Below are 26,445 nucleotides of genomic sequence, written 5' to 3'. Positions count from 1 at the left end.
CTTCCCCTCCCCCTCCCACTTTCAAATCTCTTACTATCTCTTCTTTCAATTAATCCTGACTAAGGGTCTCGGCCCGAAACATTGACCGCACCTCTTTCTAGAGATGCTGCCTGGCCTGCTGTGTTCACCTGCAACTTTTATGTGTGTTAGTTCCAAATAGTAATCGATAGAGGAATTCATCCAGTATATGTAATGAACAGATTCAGCACAGACACCTAGTGTAGACAATGGGCTACATTCATACAATGCTATTGACATTTGCATCTTCCAAATTTTCCTTTTCATTGTAATATTCAAAATGATTGTCGGTACCTTCAAATTCTTTACAGTTCCTAACTTATTGAAGTAGTGAAATAATTTCATTTTCACTCTTGTTTCTGACATCTTCAGGCATGAAGCCATGAAACTGCAGTGAGTAAAATGGTTCCTACTTGTCCTGCTGCTTATTTCTCGCCAGCTATCAGTGACATAAATCACTGCTTTTTGAACTTAAGCACACGCGATTGATGCCACTTAAAAACTGATTGTTCTAAACACGGCATAGCAGCTAGCGGTCACACAAGAATTAGAACCTGTTCGGCAAGAGTATTCTACCACAATTAAACAATTAAGCAACTTAGTGTCCCACATAAATTAAAGAAATCCTGGCAATTTTCTTGATTTAGTTCCTGTTCCTTAAACGTTGTCCCAAATAACCAGCTGCCCCAATTAGCTGATGGCCCAATTAACTGGAATCCACTTTCCACTAGCCACTTAATGCACAGTTCAGAACATATCAGTTTTGTCACTTAACCTTCTGACTAGGTTGTAGATTGATAGAGGCATCCTTCAACACTAATAAAAGGGCTATATATTTTGAGTGTCTGCAGTTTGTACTTAGGCTTTTGGAAGCGATCCCAGTATTGAAAATTCAAAGGGTTTCTGCCAGTTGGGATGTGTAGAGGGCTAGCAAGTGATAAGATTTGAAGAGGACCCTCTATTATCAGGTTCCCTGCATGAGGCTAGGGTCTTTTCATAGGGGTCATGTTGCATTATGCTACAGTAGATAGAGCAAAACTATGAAGACCTGGAGCAAAAAAGCTGAAGATGTGCCACATTTGGAAGAAAATGGAAAACCTAGAAGATCTGAGCCAGTCAGTATACATCAATGGGATATAAACAGTTAATGTTTCAGGTTACAGATCTTACACCAGAACTGGAAAATCGAGAAAACGAACGCTTTGATTTGTAAACAGGAGGAGGGATGGAGAGGTCAGAGGTATTTTTGGTGCTAAGCTACAGATTAAAATTGATATGTTGACAATTACTTTCAGAGAAAAATAGCCATTGAAACAAAGACCTGCCCACATTAGTGGGATAAAGGGAGAGTATGTGAAATTACCAGAAGCAGTTTGCTCCCAGAGTTCCCAGTAACAGGTGCATCTTTGACCATCATGACCTAGTTTCTGAGGAGTTGATATTCTGGAATGGAACAGTGCACTTTGGAAATGGTCACAATCACGTTGCTCTCTGAATTTAATCCATTACTGAGTTGGAGTGGGGGGGGGGGAAAGTGCATTGCTGCTGAGTTTCTAAATCTAAACATAATAACATTTTTCTAAGTATACTTTGATCTAAATGGAAATGACCTTGAAATAGAATACATGAACATCATAAAAAGAACTTTGTCACCATTCAGGTCAACTAATCCCAGTTTCAGTGTGAATTTCTATTTCCTAAGAAATAACAGATTTGACAAGTTGTCTTCACTAAAAGCATGAAAACTCCTTACATTTTTAGTCAACGTCAGCATAACTGCAGGTACAATTTTGAATCTTGAATTTTAAATCCTCTCTTTTTGAGTTGTACATGATTAATTTATGCTGATGCTTTGATTACTAACTATCTCATGTTTTGAATTGTCTCGGAATCCCCTTTCCAAAATGTTGGCTCAGGATTTCCTAACGGGTGACAAAAGACCCTGACTTGATGCTGAACTAGATTTTTGCCCGTACGTTAGCACATTTTCTAGTGACATCTTCCTCAGTGAAACAAGCTTCATCTCACTCAGCAAATACACAGCGAGGCCCTTACAAATATAAATATCATCATGCAGCTATGTCTAAGCAAGCCTCTCCTGCAGAAAAGCTGTGTGTTAATGTCCCTCACAAACCATCACTTAATAATCAGTGAAGTAATTCTTCCTCATCTAATAACTAGCTATCCATTGGTAATGTCATTGATGCTTCCACGTACTGTAGCCTCCTTGGTCTTTAATGATGGATGCTGCCTTTTTCAGGCATCATTTTTTGCTGGGGAGGCTAGCGTCCTTGCTGGAGCTGACTGAGTTCACAACTTTCTGTAGCTTTTTTTCCGATGCTGTGCAGTGGCCCCTCCATATCAGACGGTGATGCAGCAAGTTAGAATGCTCTCCACGGTACATCAGCAGAAACTTGGATGAGTCTTTGGTGACATACCAGGTATCTTCAAACTCCTAATGAAATATAGCCACTGTCATGTCTTCTTTGTAACTGCATCAAGACGTGGCCCCAGCATAGAACTTCAGGGATGTTGGCACCAGGGAACTTGAAACTGCCCGCCCATTCCACTGCATTTTCTTTGATGAGGACTGGTGTGTGTTCCCTCGACTTCTCCTTTCTGAAGTACACAATGGGTTCCTTGTTTTTGCTGCACTGGGGGCAAAGTTGTTATTGCAAAACCACTCAACTAGCTGATCTATCTCACTCCTCTATGCCTCCTTATCATCATCATCAGGTGCCATGCCCAGTTTGAGTTTTGACTGTCATGGCCCACGCACTCCTATTTCGGGTCAAGTAGATCAATTCATTGGTATTCATTTCCAGTTCTCTGGCTGCTGTCTCCATCATCATTTGTCTTTGTCTTCCTCTTGCTTTCTTCCTTTCAATCTTTCCCATAATTACTGTGCATTCAAACTCCTCTTTTCTAATCACATGTTCAATGAAGTTACATTGCCTTTTCATGATCTCATACATTATTTCTCTTTTTGTGTTTGCTCTGCTCATGACATCCTCGTTAGATATTCATTTCGTCCATGATATTCTTTGCATCCTCCTCAAAAACCACATTTCTGCTGCTTCAATTCGTTTCCTCATGTTACTAGATATTGTCCAACATTCTGAGCCATATAACATAACTGGATAAAAGTAACATTTCAGTACTCTGAGGCAGGTTGTCATGCCTAGTTTAGTATTGGTCAGTATACTCTTCATTCTCGTAAAGGTGTCTTTTGCCATCCCTATTCTTCTTTTGATGTCCATGTCACACCTGCCATCTGATGTCACCCAGCTTCCTAAGTAGCAAAAGTTCTGTACTTGTTTTATGTCTTCCCCGTTTATTCTCAGTCTGCAGATAGGATTCTCCTTTTTGGATATCACCATACATTCTGTCTTTTTGCAATTTTTGTACTTTCTTCAACAAATATATCAATTAAGTTTTGTAGTTCTTCCTCTGTACTTGCAATTAACACAGTGTCATCTGCATTTCTGAAATTATTGATGTTTTCGCCTCCTTATCACCATCTGAAATTCTGCCAATAATGGTTTAGTTTTTGGCAAATTTATGGATGGTATTTGAGCTGCACCTAGCCACATGGTCATGTATGTAGAGAGTGGAGCAGTGGGCTAAGCACACATCCTTGAGCAAAGTGATGTTATTTCCAGTTCATGCGGACTGTAGTGGGCTGATGAGGAAGTCAAGGATCCAGGTGCAGAGGGGGATGTCTGGTTTTTGAGCAGGATTACAAAGACAAATATTAATAAACTTTCATGTTTAACATAATGGAGATGACACAGATAGATTGACATGTTTTATTTGACTTGGAATGTCCAATTACTAGTATAATAATCTGCACATGCTTATGAGTGATGTACAACTATTTCTAGTCCTGATGAAGGGAGTCACCCCAAAATGTGGACTGTTTATTCCACTCCATGGATGCTGCCTGATCTACGGAGTTCCTCCAGCACTTTGTCGGTGTTAAAACTATGATGTTTGATGGTTGCCAATGCCAGCTATTCTTTGCTATATTTAAATTCATATCTGTTCATGGTGTGTGTGGTACAGTAATATATGTAAAGAATTCATAGAGACAGAGGATGGAATTACGTCAATATTGTAAGCATATTCCTGTTAGAATAAAACAATGATTCTTGTTTGAAGCACCAGTGCCCTGTAACTGCATTGGGAATGGAATCTTCCAGCATGGGTCACCTTGGGGTTTATCAAGGAGCAGCGTTTAATTTCAATGCAGTGCAATAATAGGCAAGTCAACTGTTTTTATTACATCCACTATATTGTGAAAAACATTGAGAAATAATATTATAGATTTTGTTTTTTATGTAATTGGATCATATCCCAAGGTAGTATTTTGAGTTGTGGACTGAAATATTGGGAGAATCAGAAAATGTATTTGGTTGAAAGCAATTTTCATTGGCCATATAATAGAGTGAATGTGGTAAGAGCACTGGTAGCACAACTGCAGCATTGTTGGGGCAGTCCAAAATGTTGTGAATGATGGGCTCCTGAGGGAGGGAGCATAACTAACGCTGGACTTTGTTTGCCTAGTTCAGAAAAAATAGTTTTGTACATCCAACTGGTTCTTTTACTCTAGTGTACAGAGTTCATATTTGCTGCCAGCATCTTGGGGTAGGTTACCATATTAAAAGAACTATGTAAATACAAATTGCTGTTGTGCCTTTTTTGATGTACCTAGTCTGTATGGACCTATTTACCTATATAAAGTTCAAAGTTACTTTGAACTTGGAACTTCATGTCATGATATTTTAAATTCAATTTGTAAACGATCTATGTATGAATTTGCAGAACGACTCCAGTAGTAGATCCCATGGAATCATGGGTTTGTGCCTCTGGTGTACTGTGTCCTCTCCAGGGCACAAGCCTGGGCAGAAAGATTTGAAGAACTGACTGTTCCCCCTCTCCACGTCACTGATGTGGTCCAAGGGCAGGGCGAGCACCGATACAGCTTGGCACCAGTGTCGTCACAGAGGTTGCCAGAGTGAAGCTGTAAACAACATCAAACTGCCTTAGGGACCCGAGCTCCGGATTTCTTCCTCGCTGTTTACTCCTGAAGCCTTTCCCATTGGGGGATATGGCTGCAAGGCAGCGGAGGTTTAAAATCAGAGTTTTCCTTCTCCTCGGTGGGCTGCCGTCCAAGGCTTACAAACCCCACCTGCCCGAAATTGCAGAATGTGCCATTTATATATCATCACATATAAAATAGTTTCAATATCAGTAATGCCACTGAAGATCCAGACATGAATGATATTTTACATTTTCTGACCACAGAGCCCTAAACAACACAAAGCTGATTGAGCTTTTAAATTACCCCCCCATCTTTTAAATCTACCCCTCAGCTTTTTTTCTGCAGTCCTGCCGAAGGGTTACCATCAACTGTACTGTTTTCCACAGATGCTGAGTTCCTCCGGCATTTTGTGTGTGTTGCCTGGATTTCTAGCAGATTTTCTCTTGTTTGTAAAGCTGTTAGAAATAAGTTCCTCATGTGGCTGGCTCCATCATGTACAATGAGGATAAACCACTGAAGAAATGAGGGTGGGGGTTCATCACGTATCCATATATTGGATACCAGATTGCAGAACATGAATGATCCAAAAGACTGGAATGTGGGATATGGGTCACTGCTGAAGTACATTGCTACAGTTGTGTACAGAATGAGGTATACTAGTCGGATTTAATGTGTATTCTTCCGTAAGTTCTTGTATTATTATGGAGTCTTTGCCAACTGGACGGAGATGGTAAACCAGAGGAACAGGCCTGTTTCCAAGACTCTTCGAGTCTTAATGAGTATTATAATTTTTCTCACACCAGGACTAGTTTCCATATTGACTCTCTTGGGATCATGTAGTCGTACTGCTTCTTCAGTGCAATGCATTGGCTGAGATGTACTCTCTCAGGATCAAGTTGGGAATGATAAATAGTACAAATTGTTTCTACCATGGGAATTAGAATCAGTTAAATGCTCATTGCATGAAATTGGGCTTGCTGTTGCTGTGATAAGTAACATCTGGCTGCAGTTGGGAAGAAAGCCAGGAATCTACATATGTTCCGGCCCTGGATGTATGCAGAAAGAGGAGTGCTGGGAAACTGAGATGGTCTGCATTTTTTTTATGTTGATTGATTTGGTATTTGAACATGACCAGAAAGGTGCAGTTCAGAAGCCTCCACCACTTTCTACAAACATATAAAACTGGAGAAATCTCCCCAACCTCTAAAAGTTAACAATGGCATTTGGTGACTGTTGACCCATTTCAGAAATGATTTTTTTCCATGATCACCACACACAAAAAAATGTCTAGAAACTCATTGTTAAAGGCTCTTACTGTTTAAATAAATCCACAATATTTACCTAATCTGGGTTAGGCAAGACAAAGCAAAACAATTACTTTATTATTGGTCTCAGTGTTGTATCCTAACAGTTGCTACTATTTTATACCATTTGACCAACATTCCAAAAAGTGGTGAATCTTAAACAAAATGTCTGTGGCTCACATTCCAGCCAGCTGTGCGAGTCCAGCCTTTGAAAGTACAGAAAGCAAATTTGAATTGATGAGCTTGGATGTAGAAATATTACTTAAAATTGACTGCTTCTTTTTCAATAGCTGTTTTTTTTTCCATATTCAGACATGATGTGGAATGTTGAAAACAGAGCATAGATTGCATGTCTTTTAAAAACAAGTATAACCATAATTATCAAAAAATGAACTTTATGAGCAAGCAACTTTAAATACTGGTTATTCAGGATCCACGATTCAAGAATTTTTAATGCCATTTCCAGTATACTGCCTGTAGTATAAAGGAGAACAAAATAATTGTTACTCTGGATTCGATACAGCACAATAAACCCAATAAGATAAAGAACCGGATAATATAAAAACACAATAAATATAAATACATAAGATAGTTTATGTACATAAGTTGACTCTATGTTCGTAAAAATAGTCAGTGAAATCAGCTCATTAAAAAAATTTTCTATAGTGCAGTAATGCTTTAAAATGTCTTAATGCAGTGAACCACTCACACATTCAAAACTTGTCTTTCAATCAGATATTAACACCACATGCTGTAATGCTGCAGCCAACATGTAAGCCTTCTTGATGTCAAATCTTTGGTAGAATATAAACTGACTATAGAAAGAGTAAGGAAGCATTTGTTGCTCAAATTAAGAAAGGGTTGCAAAATAATATAAACCTGAGGTCTGTGACCACATTTGGTATAGATGATCCTATGATACCTTGTCCGCATTGGCTCATAGTCCGTATCATCTGTACCAAGCACAGTATTGAAATTTCATTCAAATTAAGGCTTTGGCAAATGGCAAATAACCGGCTGGTGGTGCAGTGACATCAGCGCTGGACTCTGGAGCAAAGGTTCCTGAGTTCGAACCCGGTCGGGCTGCTCCAAGGCACGCTTTCCGTCTGTGCCGGGTTGAGTGTTGAGCTCGCAACTCCCCCTCATAAAAAAAACTGCGCAGTGAGAAGGACGGAATCTTTCCTCCAAGACAACCACTTGAAAAAGTGGTCGCCGAGGTCTGGCAGAGTATGGCGCACAAAAAGAAATAGCAAAAAGGATTGTGGGCAAACTAAATTCTGGTTAACATTACATGTTGTTTGAATGATCATGCAGGGGTGGGGGATATAGACTAAAATGTCTCATTGCCGAGATTCACCACCCTCTAACAGAAAAAGTGATGTATCATTTCTTGAAAATGCAAGCAGAATTGATGAAGCAAAATAAAATTCCAACTACGTTTCATGTTTTTTTCCACCCCAATTACCTCTTGGAATCTAGAACTACAGAAGACATCCCATTACAGAGAGGACATTAAATCCAGCATCATGGATAATATGGTTTTACCCGGCACAGTCCCAGAGATAGATACAGAAACAATGAGAGAGTTGAGATGGTTCATTTATCAAAATAAACAGATGTTTCGTGGCATGAATAAAAAAAATTATCATTTCCTCTGGAAAGGCAGTTTAAAATTGACAATTATTCAGGGAGGGGGAGAAAGGCTTGCAGAACCTCACTCAGAGGATTGGTTGCTAAATGGAATGATTTGGCCTCTGGAAGTAAATTGGTTTGAGCCCATCCTGTCCACCATCATGTTAGCTCCTGTTTTACATTTCAGATCAACATGGCACCAGATCAGTGAAGTGAATGGTGTCCTTCTGTGCCGTAACCTTTGGAGATCCCTGAAAGTGTTTGGTTGAAAGTGCTTCTACCCTTGTCATGTCACACACCTCAATCACCTTACTACACGACAAAATCAGTGCATCATTCCTAACAGAAACTCAGTTTAAAATCATTCCAAGAGATGTACACGATTATGCCATATACCACTTTTTAACTACATTTTAACCAGCATTTCCCATCAGAAACAATCATTTGGACATCAGACCGGCTTTTGAGTCTTTGACACTGAGTCTTTATGGGAGCAAGCCTTTCTTCATTCTGTTTCCCAAAAGAAAGCCCAGCCTTTAATTTGGACTTTGTCACAGTTGTTGTATTAGGTACAAGAATTTGCAAAGAGGGGTTTCACTTTCAGAACTGCACGTCTTGCTCAATTCAAAAGCATGCATTGTCTTAACAACAAATTGGCCTCAGTTTTTTAAAGAAATTCAATGCAAGGTCAGGAAAATGTTAGAGAAAATCAGCCAAGATTTTATTGAATTGCAAAGCAGCCGCAATGGGCTAAATGGCATCCATCTGCTCCTGTTATATTCTTCAAAATGCAGACATAAATGAGCTTTTCAATACTGTTTGTGTTTTAGGATTATTTATTATGCGGGGTGAAATTTGCATAAGATAAAGAGGATACATGAATGCTAATGTTTATCTTCAGTAAAATCAGCTGATGCATCTCACCCAAGCTGGCCTTTAGTATTTCAACGCCACAGTAGCACGGGTTTGTGCGATGCTGTTACAGCTCGGGCTGTTCCAGAGTTTGGAGTTCAATTCCAGCACCGTCTGTAAGGATACGGTACATCCTCCCCATGACCACATGTGTTTCCTCCGGGTACTCCAATTTCATCCCACATTCCAAAGACTACTGGTAATTAGATTAATTGGTCATTGTAAATTGTCCCCATGATTAGGCACAGTTAAATGGGGGGTTTCTGGGCAGTGAGGCTCAAAGGGACTACTCTGTACGGTATCCCTAAATTAATTAATTCCAGTCTTTGCCGAAATAACGTTAAAATAGGAATTCAGATCTCAGTAGAATACTCTTGGAATATAGACTAAGGTCTTTAATAGCATACATCATAAGATGCAGATTAATTAATTAAAAAGCTGAGATTTGATCTTCAGTGTGATTTGTTATAATTGCAATCCATAGTGCAAAAATATACAGCTTTTGTAGATTGATTAATAACACATTTTTGAAGAAAATGTTACCAGATGGTACATTCAAATATGTGTGTGTATTTGTTTTTAGCTCTGTAAAGAATATGTTATGTAACTTTTAGTTTTACCATAAGTGTTCTATCTAAAGCAAAAGCGAAGCCTAAGGTTAAAGTTGCAGTGGTGATTTGTTTAATAATATTATCTTTTTGAAAACATTTTACTCATGGTGCTCCAGGCTTGTGAATGTATCACACAACAGTTCACCTCAAAAGTGTGACAGCTAAATTATCAACACACTTTATATGTGCTGTAAAATTGTACAGAACTAAAGCACAAATTATTCAAAGTACTGAAATGCTTAAATCCTGTTTGTGAATACTAATAAAAATTGGCAAGTTCTTCAGCATTTTCTGCTATTATTTCAGATTCCTAACAACTTTGTTTTTTTTTGGTATGCTTAAGCAGAATAATTCATGATATTTGTACAACTAATACATTTTAATATCTTGGATTTCATATTTTGAAACTAATTTTAATTTTTCTCTTGCTCTGGTTGTTTTCACAAGATCTATTCAATATGCCAGCTTTTATGTTGTTTCATTATTACTAACGCCGAAGGATTTCTATGTGATAATTTGCACATCCACAATCTAATATCCTGTTTCTCAATATAACGGAACATTTGACTTTATTGAGAGGTTGCATTCTACTGCAGACCTCTTGCAAACCTTTCCCATTTTGAACATTTTTCACTTTGGATCATGAAGACCTTGAGTTCAGCTTATTGATTGTCTTCCTTCTCCAGTAGCACCATCAGTAAGGACCCCCATCACCCAGGACATACTCTGTTCTCTTTACTATCATTAGGGAGAAGGTACAGGAGCCTGAAGACATACGTTCAATGTTTTAGGAACAGTTTCTTCCCCTTTGCCATCAGATTTCTGAATGGACAATGAACCCATGAACACTACCTCAGTATATTTACTCTCTTTTTGCTCTGCTTATTTAATTTATTTATAGTGCCCATAAAAAGTATTCACACTCACCCCCCCCCCCGGAAGTTTTTATGTTTTATTGTTTTACAACATTGAATTGCAGTGGATTTAATTTGGCTTTTTTGACACTGATCAACAGGAAAAGACTCTTTCATGTCAAAGTGAAAACAGATCTTTAGAAAGTAATCTAAATTAATTACAAATATTAAACCAAAATAATTGATTGCAAAAGTATTCACCCCCCCCCTTTAATATGACACACCAAATCATCACTGGTGCAGTCAATTGGTTTTAGAAGTCACATATTTAGTTAAATGGAGATCACCTGTGTGCAGTCAAGGTGTTTCAATTGATAGTAGTGAAAATACACCTGTATCTGGAACATCCATCTGGTGGTGAGTCAGTATCCTGGCAAAAACTACACCACAAAGTCAAAAGAACACTCCAAGCAACTCCGCAAAAAGGTTAGTGAAAAGGCATAAGTCAGGAGATGGATACAAGAAAATTGCCAAGTCACTGAATATCCCTTGGAGTAGAGTTAATACAGTCATCAAGAAATGGCAAGAATATGGCACAGCTATAAATCTGCCCACTGCAGGCCATCCTCAAAAACTGAGTGACCATGCAAGAAGGGGCTAGTGAGGGAGACCACCAAGAGACCCATGACAACTCTGGAGGCGTTACAAGCTTCAGTGGCTGAGCTGGGAGTAATTGCGCATACCATAACTGTTGCCTGGGTGCTTCACCAGTCAGAGCTTTATGGGAGAGGGGCAAAGAGAAAGCTACTGTAGGAAAAAAAAAGCTCACATAAATTCTCGGCAAGTGTTTGCCAGAAGGCATGTGGGAGACTGAAGTCAGGTGGAAGATGGTTCTATGGTCTGATGAAATCAAAATTGAGCTTTTTACCTATCAGACTAAACACTATGTTTGACATAAGCCAAACACCGCACAATATGAAAACTCTATCCCTACTGTGAATTGTGGTGGTGGCTGAATCATGCTGTGAAGATGCTTCACTGCAGCAGGCCCTGGAAGGCTTGTGAAGGTAGAGGGTGAAATGAATGGAGAAAAATACAGGGAAATCCTGGAGGAAGACCTGATGTAGTCTGCAAGAGAACTGTGACTTGGGAGAAGATTGTTTTCCAGCATGACAATGACCCCAAGTGTAAAGCCAAAACCACACAAGAATGGTTTAAAAACAACAAAGTTAATGTCCTAGAGTGGCCAAGTCAGAGACCAGACCTCAACCCAATTGAGAATTTGTGGCTGGATTTGAAAAGTGCTGTTCAGTCATGATCCCCATGTAATCTGACAGAGCTTGTGCAGTTTTATAAAGAAGAATGGGGAAAAATTGCAGAGTCAAGATGTGCAAAGCTGCTAGAGTCCTCTCTACACAGGTTCAAGGTTGTAATTGCTATCAAAGGTGAATCTACCAAATACTGACAAGAATGGTGTGAATACTTATGCAGTCAATTATTTTGTGTTATATTTGTAATTAATTCATTTAGATCATTTTGTAGAGATCTGTTTTCACTTTGACACCAAAGAGCACCAAATTATATCTACTGTGATTCAATGTGATAAAACAATAAAACACAAAAACTTCCAATGAATACATGAATACTTCCTATAGGCACTGTATGTGTGTGTGTAGGCTTAGCTGATTTGTACACAAGTCAGAAAGATCAGTTTCCCATAGTAACACATTGTATCATACTATGTATAATTCCTAATATTGTTTCATGTCATTGAATAATCAGCTTAACACTACCTATTGAACTGATGGAATATATACTGTATTCAATCATTAATGAATACTATGATTTTTTTAATTGCTAGATTAAAAATGCTTTAAAATTTTTTGCGGAGTTTTGTGTAAATTTGGATTTTCATGAATCGGGTCATTCATAACCTGGGGAGCCCCTGTGTTTGAATTAGGTTAAAAGATTTGTTTTTGAATTGTAAATGCAATTAGAAGACAAATACATAACTCATTCCACTGTTCCATCATCTAACCAGACATGTAAAGACAAGTTCAGCACTGAATGAATTAGGCCACAGAACAATAACTATTGGTGCATTTTTCCTCCATATCTTTGGACTTTCTGTTGTTTGGTTGAGCTTTCAGTAAAGTTATGGTGATGTGGCAGAATATCCAAAGACGAATGGAGTTTTGGGCTGGTAAATTTTCTATTACTGAAGTTCCACAGTCACATTGACTTTGTTGACCTTGAGCTGACTCTGATGAGGTGTGTGGGTGTGTGATGTGGATTGATTTAGTCATTGTCTGCTCTCTCCTCTAAATGATGACTCGGTCTCAATTTTTTGTGTTCCTCTCAGTGATGTGGCCTGCTCTGAAGCCACATCTGTGCAGGTAATAATGTACCCTTTAGACATTACTGTAATAGATTTGTGTGCTGTGATGTCTGCCTCAATGACTAATTTTCAACATTACTAAGTTATTTTAATTTCTTGAATCTAAAGCAAAGGATTATTCTTATTTCATTGAAAATTAAATTGAGCACTGCTTGTTTCTACCTCCTACCCAAGATCCACAAACCTGACTGTCCCAGTAGGCCTGTTGTATATGCCTGCCTAGCCCACTGAACTTGTATTTACATACCTTGACTCCATTTTGACCCCCTCAGTTCAGTCCCTTCCTACCTATACCTGTTACGCTTCACACACGCTCAATCAGTTTCTTGGCCATGATCACCACTTTCATTATGAACATCTTGTCCCTATACACTTCTAACCCTCATCAGGAAGGCCTTAACACTCTCTGTCTCTTTCTGGACAACAGACCCAACCAGTTCCCCTCCACCACCACCCTCCTCTGTATGGCAGAGCTGGTCATTTCTCTTTTAGCTCCTCCCACTTTATCCAAACCCAAGGTACAGCCATGGGCCCAGTTGTGCCTGGCTTTTTGTCAGCTATGTGGAACAACCTCCACTGTTCCACGTAGCTGACACTGATAATGTTCCCTAAATCTTTCGACACTGCACTGATTGCACCATTGGTGCTGCTTCCTGCACCCATGCTGAGTTCATCAATTTGGTTAACATTGACTCCAATTTCCACCCTACCCTCAAATTTACTTGGTTCATCCCCAATACCTCTTACCGCTTTCTCAATCCCTCTTCCCTTTCTCAATCCCTCTTCCCTTTCTCAATCCCTCTTCCCTTTCTCAAACCCTCTTCCCTTTCTCAATCCCTCTTCCCTTTCTCAATCCCTCTTCCCTTTCTCAATCCCTCTTCCCTTTCTCAATCCCTCTTCCCTTTCTCAATCCCTCTTCCCTTTCTCAATCCCTCTTCCCTTTCTCAATCCCTCTTCCCTTTCTCAATCCCTCTTCCCTTTCTCAATCCCTCTTCCCTTTCTCAATCCCTCTTCCCTTTCTCAATCCCTCTTCCCTTTCTCAATCCCTCTTCCCTTTCTCAATCCCTCTTCCCTTTCTCAATCCCTCTTCCCTTTCTCAAACCTTCTTCCCTTTCTCAAACCCTCTCCCTTTTCTCTCAAAAAACCTACGGACTCTCACAGCTATCTTGACTATATCTTTTCCCACCCTGTCACTTGTAAAAATGCTATTCACTTTTCTCTGTTCCTTTTTCTCTGCTGCATCTGTTCTCAGGATGAGTTTTTTTTCCTAGAACATTTGACATGCCCTTCCTTTTCAAAGATCAGGGTTTCTATTCCACTACAATCAATGCTACTTGCATCTGCATCTACTCCATTTCTTGGACATAGGCTCTCGCCCCATCTTCCCACTGCTGGAACAGGGTTACAATTTCACCTATCCTTACCATTCAGCATGCGAGCCGCCATATCTAGCACATCATTCTCTGTAGTTCCCATCATCTACAACAGGATCTTACCACTAAACATATCTTTCCCTCTTATCGACTCACCATTTCCATAGTGATCGATCTCTGTGTGTCTCCCTTGTCCACTTGTCCCTCCCTACTGATATTCCTCCTGGCATTTACCCCTTAAAGCATGACAAGTGCTACAACAGCCCCTAAATTATCTCCCTCACCACCATTCAGAACCCAAACAGTCTTTCCAGGTGACGCAACACTTCACACCTTGGAGTCTGCCAGTCATCCATTTTATCTGGAGCTCCCAGTTGGGCCACCTCTACATTGGTCAAGCACCTTCACTTCATCTGCCAGAACATGTGAGCTTTCCCTGTGTCTACCCACTTGAATTCTCCTTCTGTTTCCTATTCTGACCTGTTGGTCTTCCCCTTCCATTCTATTGCCAGGATAAGGCCAGACTTAGGTTGGAGGAGCAACATCTCATATTCTTTCATGAAAGCCTCCAACCTGATGGCATAAACATCGATTTCTCTAACTTTTGTTAATTTCTTCCCCCTTCCCCTTTTCTGTTTTATCATTCCCCATTCTGGTTCCTCTCTCATCCCTTCTCTTTTCCTCACCTGCTGATCATCTCCCTCTGGTGTCCCTCCTTCCTTTTCTTCAATGATTCACTCTCCTATCAGATTTCTTTTTCTTCAGCCCTTTACTTTTCCACCTATCACCTGCTAGGTTCTTATTTCAACAAACTCCCCCACACATACACGCACCTACCCTCCGAGTCAGAATCAGGTTTATTACCACCGGCATGTGATGTGAAATTTGTTAACTTAGCAGCGGCAGTTCAATGCAATACATAATCTAGCAGAGAGAAAAAAATAATAAAATTAAATTAAAATAATAAATAAACAAGTCAATTTATGTGTATTGAATAGATTTTTAAAATCGTGCAAAAACAGAAATACTGTATATTTTTTTTAAAAGTGAGGTGTCCAAAGATTCAAAGTCCATTTAGGAATCAGATGGCAGAGGGGAAGAAGCTGTTCCTGAATTGCTGAGTGTGTGCCTTCAGGCTTCTGTACCTCCTACCTGATGGTAACAGTGAGAAAAGGGCATGCCCTGGGTGCTGGAGGTCCTTAATAATGGGCGCTGCCTTTCTGAGACACCGCTCCCTGAAGATGTCCTGGGTACTTAGTAGGCTAGTACCCAAGATGGAACTGACTAGATTTACAACCCACTGCAGCTTCTTTCAGTCCTGTGCAGTAGCCCCTCCATACCAGACAGTGATGCAGCCTGTCAGAATGCTCTCCACAGTACAACTATAGAAGTTTTTGAGTGTATTTGTTGACATACCAGATCTCTTCAAACTCCTAATGAGGTACCTCATCTGGTTTCACTTATCACCTGCCAGCTTGTACTGCTTCCGCTCCCCCCATCATTTTCCAGCTTCTTCCCCCTTTCTTTCCAGTCCTGATAAAGTGTCTGAACCTGAAATGCTAGCTGTTTGTTCCCATCTCTAAATACAGCTGACTTGCTGAGGTCCTCCAGCACTTTATTGTGTTGCTGAAGATGTCCAGCAGCTGCAGAACCTCTTGTGTTTATGAAGTAGTATCTAGATCATGCATACTATATGGAACATAGACTCTATTGCAGCACTTTGATCTGCAACTCCTATTCTCGTGTAAACTTATTCTTTTGTTTGCCTTGGTAGATGTGGTCTTGAATTTTTAAAAAATATGAAATTATTATTTTTTATTTGGAGATACAACACAGAAGCAGGTGCTTCTGCCCCAACAAGTCATGCCATCCAGATACACCCTTGTGACCAGTTAACCTACTAACTTGTAAGTCTTTGGAATATGGAAGGAAACCGGAGTGTCTGGAATAAACCCGTGTGGTCATGTGGAAAACATAAATCTCCTTAGAGACAGCAGCGGAATGGAACCCGGGTCGCTGGTGCTGTAGTAGTGTTATGTTGATCACTATCCTACCGAGCCGTCCTGCACTTTATCCAGTTGTCAGTGAGGGTTTCATTTCATAAATGCCTAATCCAGGGGTCTACAGGTCTACCCGTTGGTTAATGGTAGGGGTCCATGGCATAAAAAAAGGTTCGGAACCTCTGGCCAAATTCATCTGGGGAAAACTCTAACCAGCAGCTTCCCAGATTTTACTTCCCACTTACTCTGGGCAAAATTAAATACAAGCGGCTGGCAGTATCCAGTCACTGGTTGACTGGTTTCAAATCCTATGTGTTGTCATTGAAGTGAGGGCTTAAACCGAGGTTTTGGTTATCTGTGTGTATAAAAGTAAAAAGTTCCTTGGTACCCCTTGAAGACTAGAGCTTCTCCTGGCCGACACTGATTCCATAGCAATGGTCATTTATCTGATTTAGTTTGAGAGCTTGCTGTATTCAAGTTCTCACATTGATCAATTGAAATGTATGGGGATGAATGAAATGCTTATAGGCTGAGGAAGGAATAAAAGATGTCAGCAATTTGCTAAGGATGAGAAAATAATGGTATGCATGAGGCAAGAAGCATAAAAGCACTACTTCTTTTTTCAACCTGAATCTAAATTTCAATACGCAAACACGAAATCTGCAGATGCTGGAAATTCAAGCAACACACACAAAATGCTGGTGGAACAGAGCAGGCCAGACAGCATCCATAGGAAGAAGCACAAGGGACCCGACGAAGGGTTTCGACCTGAAACGTCGACTGTGCTTCTTTCTATGGGTGCTGTCTGGCCTGCTGCGTTCCACCAGCATTTTGTGTGTGTGTTGTCTAAATTTCAGTGTTAGCTTGTTATTGCAAGATTTTAATATCTTAATTGTCAAGTTGACTGCAGGCTGATCACAGGCCAGATAATAATTAATTATAAACACAATATTAAATTTAGACCTGAAGTCAGAGGAGTCACTAGAGACTGCATATGCAGGAATCTGGAATAACTAATCAATCTACTGGAAGAACTAACTCAGTGGGTGGGATGGTGTCCGTAGGAGGAAAGGAACTGTTGAAGTTTTGGGCTGAAGCCCTGTATCAGGACTGAGGAGGGCTCTTCCTGCAGCATTTTGGCATAAATCATCAGCGATTCTTTTCCTCCAGCAGATGCTGTTTGACTTGCGGAGTGCTTCCAGCAGATTGGTTTCTTGTTTTACTGGTGTACTGAGAATGTTTCCATTAACATTTGATCAAAAAATTGTACCCATGTTCTGCATTTGAAAGAATAGGTGAATAAAGAGGACTGCAAATAGGGTTGGGATGATTTTCTCACTTGGTAGAACATTGTCAATTTAAATTGATATTTTATTCCTCTCAAGGCAATAATGCTTTAGACATTGAAAATTGATCTATCAGTCAAATTTCTGATGGAACATTGCAGTTATTTTCTGTAATTTTTTTTTGATCAAGTACAAAAGATGTTACACAAGTCTTTAATATATTTCTCGTATTCCAGTGCTTAAAAAAAAAACACTCCCACTTTCCTTCTCTTTCTCTTGGCTTCTGTTTTAGCCATTAACTTACCATTTTTGTTTATTCTGACTTTTCATCAATTTTGTCTCCTAACTAACTACATACTGCTGTGTAAAAGAGTAACTATGAACAATGGGATATTTATAAATAAGAACAAAGGATGGAAATGTACTTAAAAAGATTATCAGAACAAAATAGTACCAGCTGTACATTTTTTTTTTCTTTTACTGCTGTGTAAAAGAGTAACTATGAACAGTGGGATATTTATAAATAAGAACAAAGGATGGAAATGTACTTAAGATTATCAGAACAAAATAGTACCAGCTGTACATTTTTTTTTCAGAATATTAAATTGCTTTTCATTTCTCCCCCCAAATTAACTTTACAGATTTTTTTATCATGGTGTCTGAATTTTCTTTGTTTACTGTGGTAAATATTGTTTCTGCTTAAGAATAGGGAGACAAAACTAAAAAAAATTAAGAACCTTACTTTTACAACTGACTGATTGCAACACAATGAACAAAAGAAACTCCACTGTGGAGAAATAATGCCATAAATGTTTCACATATTTTGAGAACAATCCCTAAATGGGGTGCTTTATTCTTTGTGTTGTATTGGAAATGAATGGGTTGAAATTTTACCTTGGGAGTCATTGGTATTATGAGGATGGTTAGAATTAATACTCTACTGAGTGTGACACAAGAGGATTCTCTCCATTTCCAGCAATGCTGAATGCCTACCAATCACCCCAGTTTTTTGAAAGCAAACATGATCTGCCAGCTATCAGGCAATATAACTTTAAAATAAGTGGCTTCTTTGGTTCAGTGTGATAATTCAGTGACCACAGAGGTCAGCCTAGTGCTTTTAGATAGCATTTGGGCCAACTGTATGAGGCTTGCGGAATTCAGGGATTACCGTCCCTTGGAGTGCTGCATGTCTGAACGGTTTTGTTAGTCGTACACAGGATTTGGACGTTGCTGGCATAGCCAGTACTTGCTGTCTGTCCACCATCTTTAAACTCCTCAGTTGCCCAGTTAAAGATGTTTTAGGATCTGATGATATGGATAGAGACCCTTTGAGAACGAAAGAATGGAGAGAGACTTCCATAAGACCATAAGACATAAGAGCAGAATTAGGCCATCTGGCCCATCGAATCTGCTCTGCCATTCAATCATGGCTGATCCTTTTTTCTGTTTTTTTTGGCGTGTACCTGCGTGCGTGCGAGTCTCTGTGTGTGCATCCGTGATGTCCTTTTCATGTCTGTTACAAGGCGCAGAGCGAGAGAGAGACTGTGTGGCGCGCCACTCCTCACACAGACATTTTCGCAGTATTTTTCCCTTTTATTTTTACGAGGTCAAATTGCGATCTCGACACTCAACCTAGCATGGATGGAAAGCGTACTCGGGAGCAGATGCGACTGGTTTCGAACCCGGGAACCTCCGCTCCCGGGTTCAGCGCTGATGTCATTGCGCCACCAGCTGGCCCAGGCTGATCCTTTTGTTCTATCTCCTCCTCAACCCCAGTTCCCAGCCTTATCCCTGTAACCTTTGATGCCATGTCCAATCAAAAACCTATCAATCCCTGCCTTAAATACACCCAGTGACCTGGCCTCCACAGCTGCATGTGGCAACAAATTCCACAAATTCACCATCTTTTGGCTGAAGAAATTTCTCCACATCTCTGTTTTGAAAGGGCGCCCTTCTATCCTGAGTCTGTGCCCTCTTGTCCTGGACTCTCCCACCATGGGAAATATCCTTACCACATCTACTCTGTCTAGGCCTTTCAACATTCAAAAGGTTTCAATGAGATCCTCCCTCATCCTTCTGAATTCCAGTGAGTACAGACTCAGAGCCATCAAACATTCCTCGTATGATCTTTTCATTCCTGGAATCATCCTTGTGAACCTCCTCTGGACCCTCTCCAATGCCAGCACATCTTTTTTAAGATGAGGAGCCCAAAACTGTTCACAAAACTCAAGGTGAGGCCTCATCAGTGCCTTATAAAGCCTCACCATCACATCCTTGCTCTTGTATTCTAGACCTCTTGAAATGAAAGCTAACGTGGCATTTGCCTTCCTCACTACCGACTCAACCTGCAAGTTAACCTTCAGGGTATTCTGCACAAGGACTCCCAAGTCCCTCTGTGCCTCAGATTCCTGGATAGTCTCCCTGTTTAGAAAATAGACCACACGTTTATTTCTACTACCAAAGTGCATGACCATGCATTGTCCTTCTGCATCCTACCTGTTTCTTCAACACTACCTGCCCCTCTACCAATCTTCATATCATCTGCAAACTTGGAAACAAAGCCATCTATTCCATCATCTAAATCACTTACATACAGCATAAAAAGAACTGGTCCCAACCCCTGCGGAACACCACTAGTCACTGACAGCCAACCAGAAAAGGATCCTTTTATTCCCACTCGCAGACTCCTTCCAATCAGCCAATGCTCTAACCATTTTAGTAACTTTCCTGTAATATCATGGGCTCTTAACTTGGTAAGAAGCCTCACGTGTGGCAGCTTGTCAAAGGCCTTATGAAAGTCCAAATATACAACATCCACTGCATCCCCTATATCTATCCTACTTGTAATCTCCTCAAAGAATTCCAACAAATTTGTCAGGCAGGATTTTTCCTGAAGGAAACCATGTTGACTTTGTACTATCTTGTCCTGTGTCACCAAGTACTCCATTACCTCATCCTTAACAATTGACTCCAACATCTTCCTAACCACTGAGATCAGGCTAACTGGTCTATAATTTCCTTTCTTCTGCCTTCCTCCTTTCGTAAAGAGTGGAGTAACATTTGCAATTTTCCGGTCCTCTGACACCATGCCAGAGTCAAATCATTTTTGAAAGCCAATGCCCCACAATCTCTTAACGCTAACTCTTTCAGAACCCTAGATTGCAGTTCATCTGGTCCGGGTAACGTATGTACCTTTAGGTCTTTCAGCTTTTTGAGCACCTTCTCTCTTGTAATAGTAACTGCACCCTCTTCTCTTCCTTCACACACTACAACATCAGGCATATACTACTAGGGTCTTCCACAGTGAAGACTGACACAAAATACTCATTTAGTTCATCAGCCATCTCTTTGTCCCCCTTATTATTTCTCCTGCCTCATTTTCTAGCAGTCCTATATCCACTCTCATTTCTCTTTTATTTTTAACATACTTGTAAAAACTTTTACAATCCACTTTGATATTATTTGCTAGCTTGCTTTCATATTTCTTCTTTTCCTTTCTAACGAGTTTTTTAGTTGCTTTTTGTAGGTTTTTGAAAACTTCCCAATCCTCAATCTTCTCACTAATTTTTGCTTTGTTGTATGCCCTTTCTTTTGCTTTTACAATAGCTTTGATTTCCCTTGTCAGCCACAGTTGTACTATTTTACCATTTGAGTATTTTTTTCATTTTTGGAAAACACATGTCTTGCACCTTCCTCATTTTCCCAGAAACACACACCACTGCTGCTCTGCTGACATCCTTGCCAGAAGCATCTTCCAGTTTACTTTGGCCAACTCCTCTCTCGTGCAACTGTAATTTCCCTTACTCCACTGAAATACCGCTGCATCGGACTTTACTTTCTCCCTATCAAATTGCAAGTTGAACACAATCATGTAGCGATCACTGGTTCGTAAGGGTTCTTTTACCTTAAGATCCCTAATCGCTTCTAGTTCATTACATATCACCCAATCCTCTATAGCTGATCCCCTTGTAGGCTCAACGATAAACTGCTCTAAAAAGCCATCTCTTTCCAGTTGAGGATGGTTTGTGACTTGGAGGAGAACCTGCAGGGTATGATATACCCACTTCCCTTCCTGCCCTTGCCCTTGTCTTAAGTCTGGGTGCACAATTTATTTCAGAAAGTGTCAGATTGACCATCCACCCCTACCCCCCCCATGTCACTTTCATGAGTTATTTCAACCATACATAACTATACAATACAAAAGCTATAATATATCCATGTTTTCATTTCAATTACTGCCAATCAACAAGTCAGTAATACTTCCCTTATTTTAAAAGTTAGTAATTTTGACTGGTATTTTTTATGATTTTCTTCAAATTATTTTTAAAACACTTGCCAATGTCAAAGACTGAATAATAGTCTGGGCCTTTGGTCTAATCTGATCTCATTACTGATTTTAAAATTTTTTCTGTTTTATAAATCGAGTATGCAATGTATACTTGGCATTATTTATATTTGTTCTTTTAAACTTCTTTCGATTCTTATTTTGTTGTGCTACTTTACTAGTTAATTCTCTCACTCTTCATTTGAGGCAGGATTAAATTATTTTCATGGAAATTTGATCCACATATTTGCAATTACAGTCCACAAAAGCTTCTATTACCTGCAGAATTAAAAAAAAATGAATGGGAGAATTTGTTTCTAAAGGTACATTTTGATCAAAGCAATACATTTTCGAAATGAATTGGACTTCTTATTTCAGAAAATAAAAAGGTTGTAGTGAGAATTAAAAATTCAAAGCAGAATAGTTTAAAAAGTTCCAAAGTTTTACCTGTATATTTTACTTATTTCATATTTCAGTACTTTTAGTTACAATTTCCAATTAAATTTGTTCTACCTGTGTATTGAACCATCAGCTAATATAGTAAGAAAAGTTGAGGCAGTTGTGCTGAAACTCATTGGGCTCGATCTTCTCAATTTTTCTTCATGTCAACTTATGCATTGTTTAGTTACTCCCGGGCAAGTTTATGCCTCTTCAAATAAGGCAACCAAAACTGTTGAAACAATTCCAGACATTGATCTTGCCAAAGTGCTGCATAGTTGTAGCAAGACTTTTATACTGCACCCCCTTTTTGCTTTAAAAGCTGATGTTCCATTTCCCATCCAGATTACTTGCTGCACCTATATGCTGACCTTCTGTGATTCATGTGCGAGGATATCCTGATCCTCTGCATAGCAATATTTTGTACTCTCTCCCTTTTTAACAATATTCTTCCATCCATAGTGCATGACCACAGGTTACTGTGTAACTAATTCTGGTGCGCCCATCTTTAGCCAGGGTATTGCTGACAGACGTGTCCAGACTGTTCAGTGATCCTTTCGTCAGGTGCTTGGGCAATGGCCGAAGAACCCCTGCCTGTTAAGCTGCTACAAGCCTCTGCAGTAGCATCTTGGTTCATGGTCAGAAATGCAACCCACTGTGATGCCAGATTTTGTGTAATGTTTTGAAGAGCCGATTTTGGATTATGTTACCATTTAATTTGCCTCGTTGTACATTCACTCAACTGGGCTTTGTTGAGTTTTGGGGGGAAAAGTCAGGTAAATGAAGATAACAAACATTAGACTATATCTGAAATGGGTGGGTACATTTTATAAAATTAACTGTTGTTATTTCAGTTAGCTGCATCTGATCATCTGCCTCATTTTCAGAAGGAACATTTTTATGACCTTTGGCTTCATTTCCATGCTAGTCAAGTATTGAGTGTCTCCAGATGCATAATTATTTCAGAGGCTTTTTTCTTTTCCTCACAGAGGCCTCAGAGCTGATCTTACTTAGTGGTGGTATTTTCTTGATATCCACACAGTAATATCACTTTGCTGAATTCCCGTGGTCTACAAATAATCTTAAATCATTTTCTTTTGGCTGGTAGAGTTAAAAGCTGTTGCCAGATTTGGAAGGGCAGATAGATGATTTCCATGCTTTAATTCTATTAGCTTTGATTCTGAAGAAACAAATTAAAATGTTGCCTTACCAGATTGTTGCTGTTACGTTTTGCTACCTTTGCAATATTTCAGTCACAAGTTCTATACACAATCTTCTCTCTTTCTATAACTAGCACCTCCAATATAATAACTCGTCTGTAGAAACTTGATTTTTTGCTCACAGGGTACAGGTTTTAACTGTGATTTGAAAGACTCCCAGGAAAGGCAAAGCTTCTTTGTGTAACTGGGTCAAGGCTTGATCTCCACACGATGCCCACCTGTGACCGATTGCTTTTTGACACATGCACACAATTTCTCCTGCAAGAATAATTCATAAGTGTGAAATAACAGCAGCTCTTTTTGATGTTCTATCTAATTTGACTATCAGTAGGCAGCAAAGTGAAGGATATAGTTAGATATTTGGACATTGGAGATGAGCTTCAAAGGGTTAGCAAGCATTGCAAGATGTGAGGGAATGTTAAAGAGAGCAGACTGTGACAGGCAATCACCCAGTGTGTGAAGGAAAATATGTTCTATGAAATCCCAATGATTCTAAACCTCAACATAGCATGGAACGCGATGAATTTTCTCTGAGGCCTTCTGCAAGTTGTCAAGGTGGTCCACTGGAGATTGGTTACATTTACTTACTGCCCTACTAAATTTAGTAAACTACTTTGTGCACTATCAGTCCTGATAAAATCATCCTTGGTATCGTGGTGATGCTGCTAGTTGCTACTTTTGCCTCCGTCCATGTACCAAGGGGCTACATTCACAAGAAATGACTCTCAAAGCAAAGACCCACACCATTGGTGCTTTATTCTCAGGTGCCATAGTCTGAAACCCACTCCTCTCCTGGCAGGTACCACTTCCAACTCTCTGGGATGCTAACCCCTTTAACCAGGTTTCAAAGGTCTGCTTTAGATTCGTTCTTTGCCTACCTTCATCATTTTCCACATCTTCCCTTTCTGCCACAGGTCTCCCAGCTCAGGCCTATTTTTTTGGCAATTCTCACATCCTGTTTCTAATTTGGAATTTTCTGTTTAAATGCATTAACTCCCTGATTTTAGGCAAGGCACTCATGTGCTGATGCCAGCCAGAATCCCTGTCATCCTATGTGGAACACAGCCAAGTATCCTCAGCTGTGCAAACTAAAGAGTATGTAACTACTTGTTCATCATGGCTCATGCTAATCATTGGTACTGTTTATAGCAACGAATTTAGATTCTTGTTAAAACAAAATAGCTGAAAACTAAAATCTTAAGTCCATAATGAAAATCCAAAAAGTTGGACAGCAAAATTTTCTGCAAGATTGCTGTTGACATATAGCTCTGCTTGTTTTTGTTTACTTAAATGTGTGTGTCATAATTAAAGCAGGATACATGGGTAAATAAATGTTGAATATACTTATCTGAAATCCTCTTAATTTTAAAAAAGGTGTTAATGTACTGTACTTGCTGATAAACCAAAGCATTAATAGGTCAACATTCACACTGAAATGTTTGCAGTGCTTTAAATGAAGGCAGCTAAGACACTGCTGAAATAGCTCTGGGTGTTGGCTCCGGAATAATGCAAAATCTCATCTCATCCTTTTTTTTCAGTGTGCTTTTTTCTTGTCTATTTTTATAGCCCTTTTTGTGGTTCTTTAATCCTAAAGGCTTGCTTTAAGAGGGGAGCTCCTTAGAATGGATCAATTCTGTAACCAGTGTTCAAAACTGAGCATACCTAAGAGCTGCTCAAGCTGGACGTTTCTTTCAGTCTACAGTGAATGTCATGATGCTAGTACGTTTTAACCTATCACTGAAATGATTCTGAGTCAAAGCAAGGTCAGCCACGGAAACATGCCCTTCTGCCCAGCAGGTCCCCCTGGCTACATTAATCACCCTTTTATTTCTTTTCTCCCCACATTCTGAGATGATTAGAGCCGTAAATTGAGCGGACAGCTAGAGGGACATTTTCCCAGCGGTAAAATGGCTCATACGAAGGGCCATCATTTTAAGGTGATTGAGGGAAAGTATAAGGGTGATATCAGAGCTAAGTTTTTCATGGTGGGTACACGGAATGCACAGCCAGGGGTAGCGGAGGAGGCAGATATATTAGGGACATTTAAAAGACTCTTAGGTAGGTGGATGTTGGAAAAGCAGAGAGCTTTGTGGGAGGTTTGGGTTAGACTGATCTTGGAGGAAGTTAAAAGATCGGAATGACATTGAACCGAAAGGATGTGTGTACAATGCTGTAATGTTCTGTGTTCTATTCCCATCAATCCGTCCCAGATTCTGCAATGGCCAGTTGGCCAACCAGCCTGCACATCTTTGTGATGTTGGGGAAAAGGCAACATCTGGTGGAAATCTATGCAGGCACAGTGAGAACATGAAAACTCCACACTGAAAGCACCCAAAATCAAAATTGAACCTGGGTCTCTGGCGGTGTGAGGCAGCAGCTCTGCCAACAATGCCACTGCATTGCCCGAAATTGATCTATCCTTCAGTCCTGTACAGCCCTTTTAATAAACGATATCCTGTGGTATGCCCTATTGATAATTTCTGTATTATCTTTTTCTAGTTATTCCAGACACGCTCAGTGCCATATCTGTGCCCAAGACTCTGAATAAAGTAGAAGGAGACTCACTGGAACTGGTCTGTGAAGTGTCTGAACAAACACCATACCACACGCATATGGCCATCACGTGGTACCTACAAAAGGGAGATCACAGTCTCAAAGTCATATCTCTAACACGAGATTTCATTCTACGCTCTGGAGAGTCGTACAAACAAAGACACGCATCAGGTGATGTACGGCTGGACAAGTTGGGAGCCAATTCCTTCAAACTCACCATCTACAGACTGCAAGCATCTGATCAAGGGGATTTCTACTGTGAGGCAAGGCAGTGGATCCAAGATCCAGATAAGTCCTGGTACACCATAGCCTCCAAACGCACTGACAGAACGACTGTGAATGTAAAAGCTACTGGTAAGGCATTGTTTTATGGTAATTTGTCTTCAAAGGATAAATCAAAATCAATATCGCCATGGCCTGAATAAGCAAAGGGAGAGCCTGCTGGCTCACTATTATATAAAAGTGACACTCTGGGAAT

General features: G+C 39.9%; 1 protein-coding gene across 1 annotated transcript in view; it reads left to right on the top strand.

The window, feature by feature from the left end:
• igsf3 (immunoglobulin superfamily, member 3) overlaps positions 1-26,445 on the top strand; it is a 197,931-nt gene that overhangs the window by 108,458 nt on the left and 63,028 nt on the right. Inside the window, exon 3 of the mRNA XM_072260381.1 lies at positions 25,914-26,321. Coding sequence (XP_072116482.1) covers positions 25,914-26,321 — 408 coding nt within the window. The remainder of the gene's footprint in view (positions 1-25,913; positions 26,322-26,445) is intronic.

This window comes from Mobula birostris, chromosome 6, assembly GCF_030028105.1.
Source record: "Mobula birostris isolate sMobBir1 chromosome 6, sMobBir1.hap1, whole genome shotgun sequence".
NCBI lineage: Eukaryota > Metazoa > Chordata > Chondrichthyes > Myliobatiformes > Myliobatidae > Mobula > Mobula birostris.
Note: the sequence above shows the minus strand (reverse complement) of the source record. Positions and strands in the feature narration are given on the sequence as shown.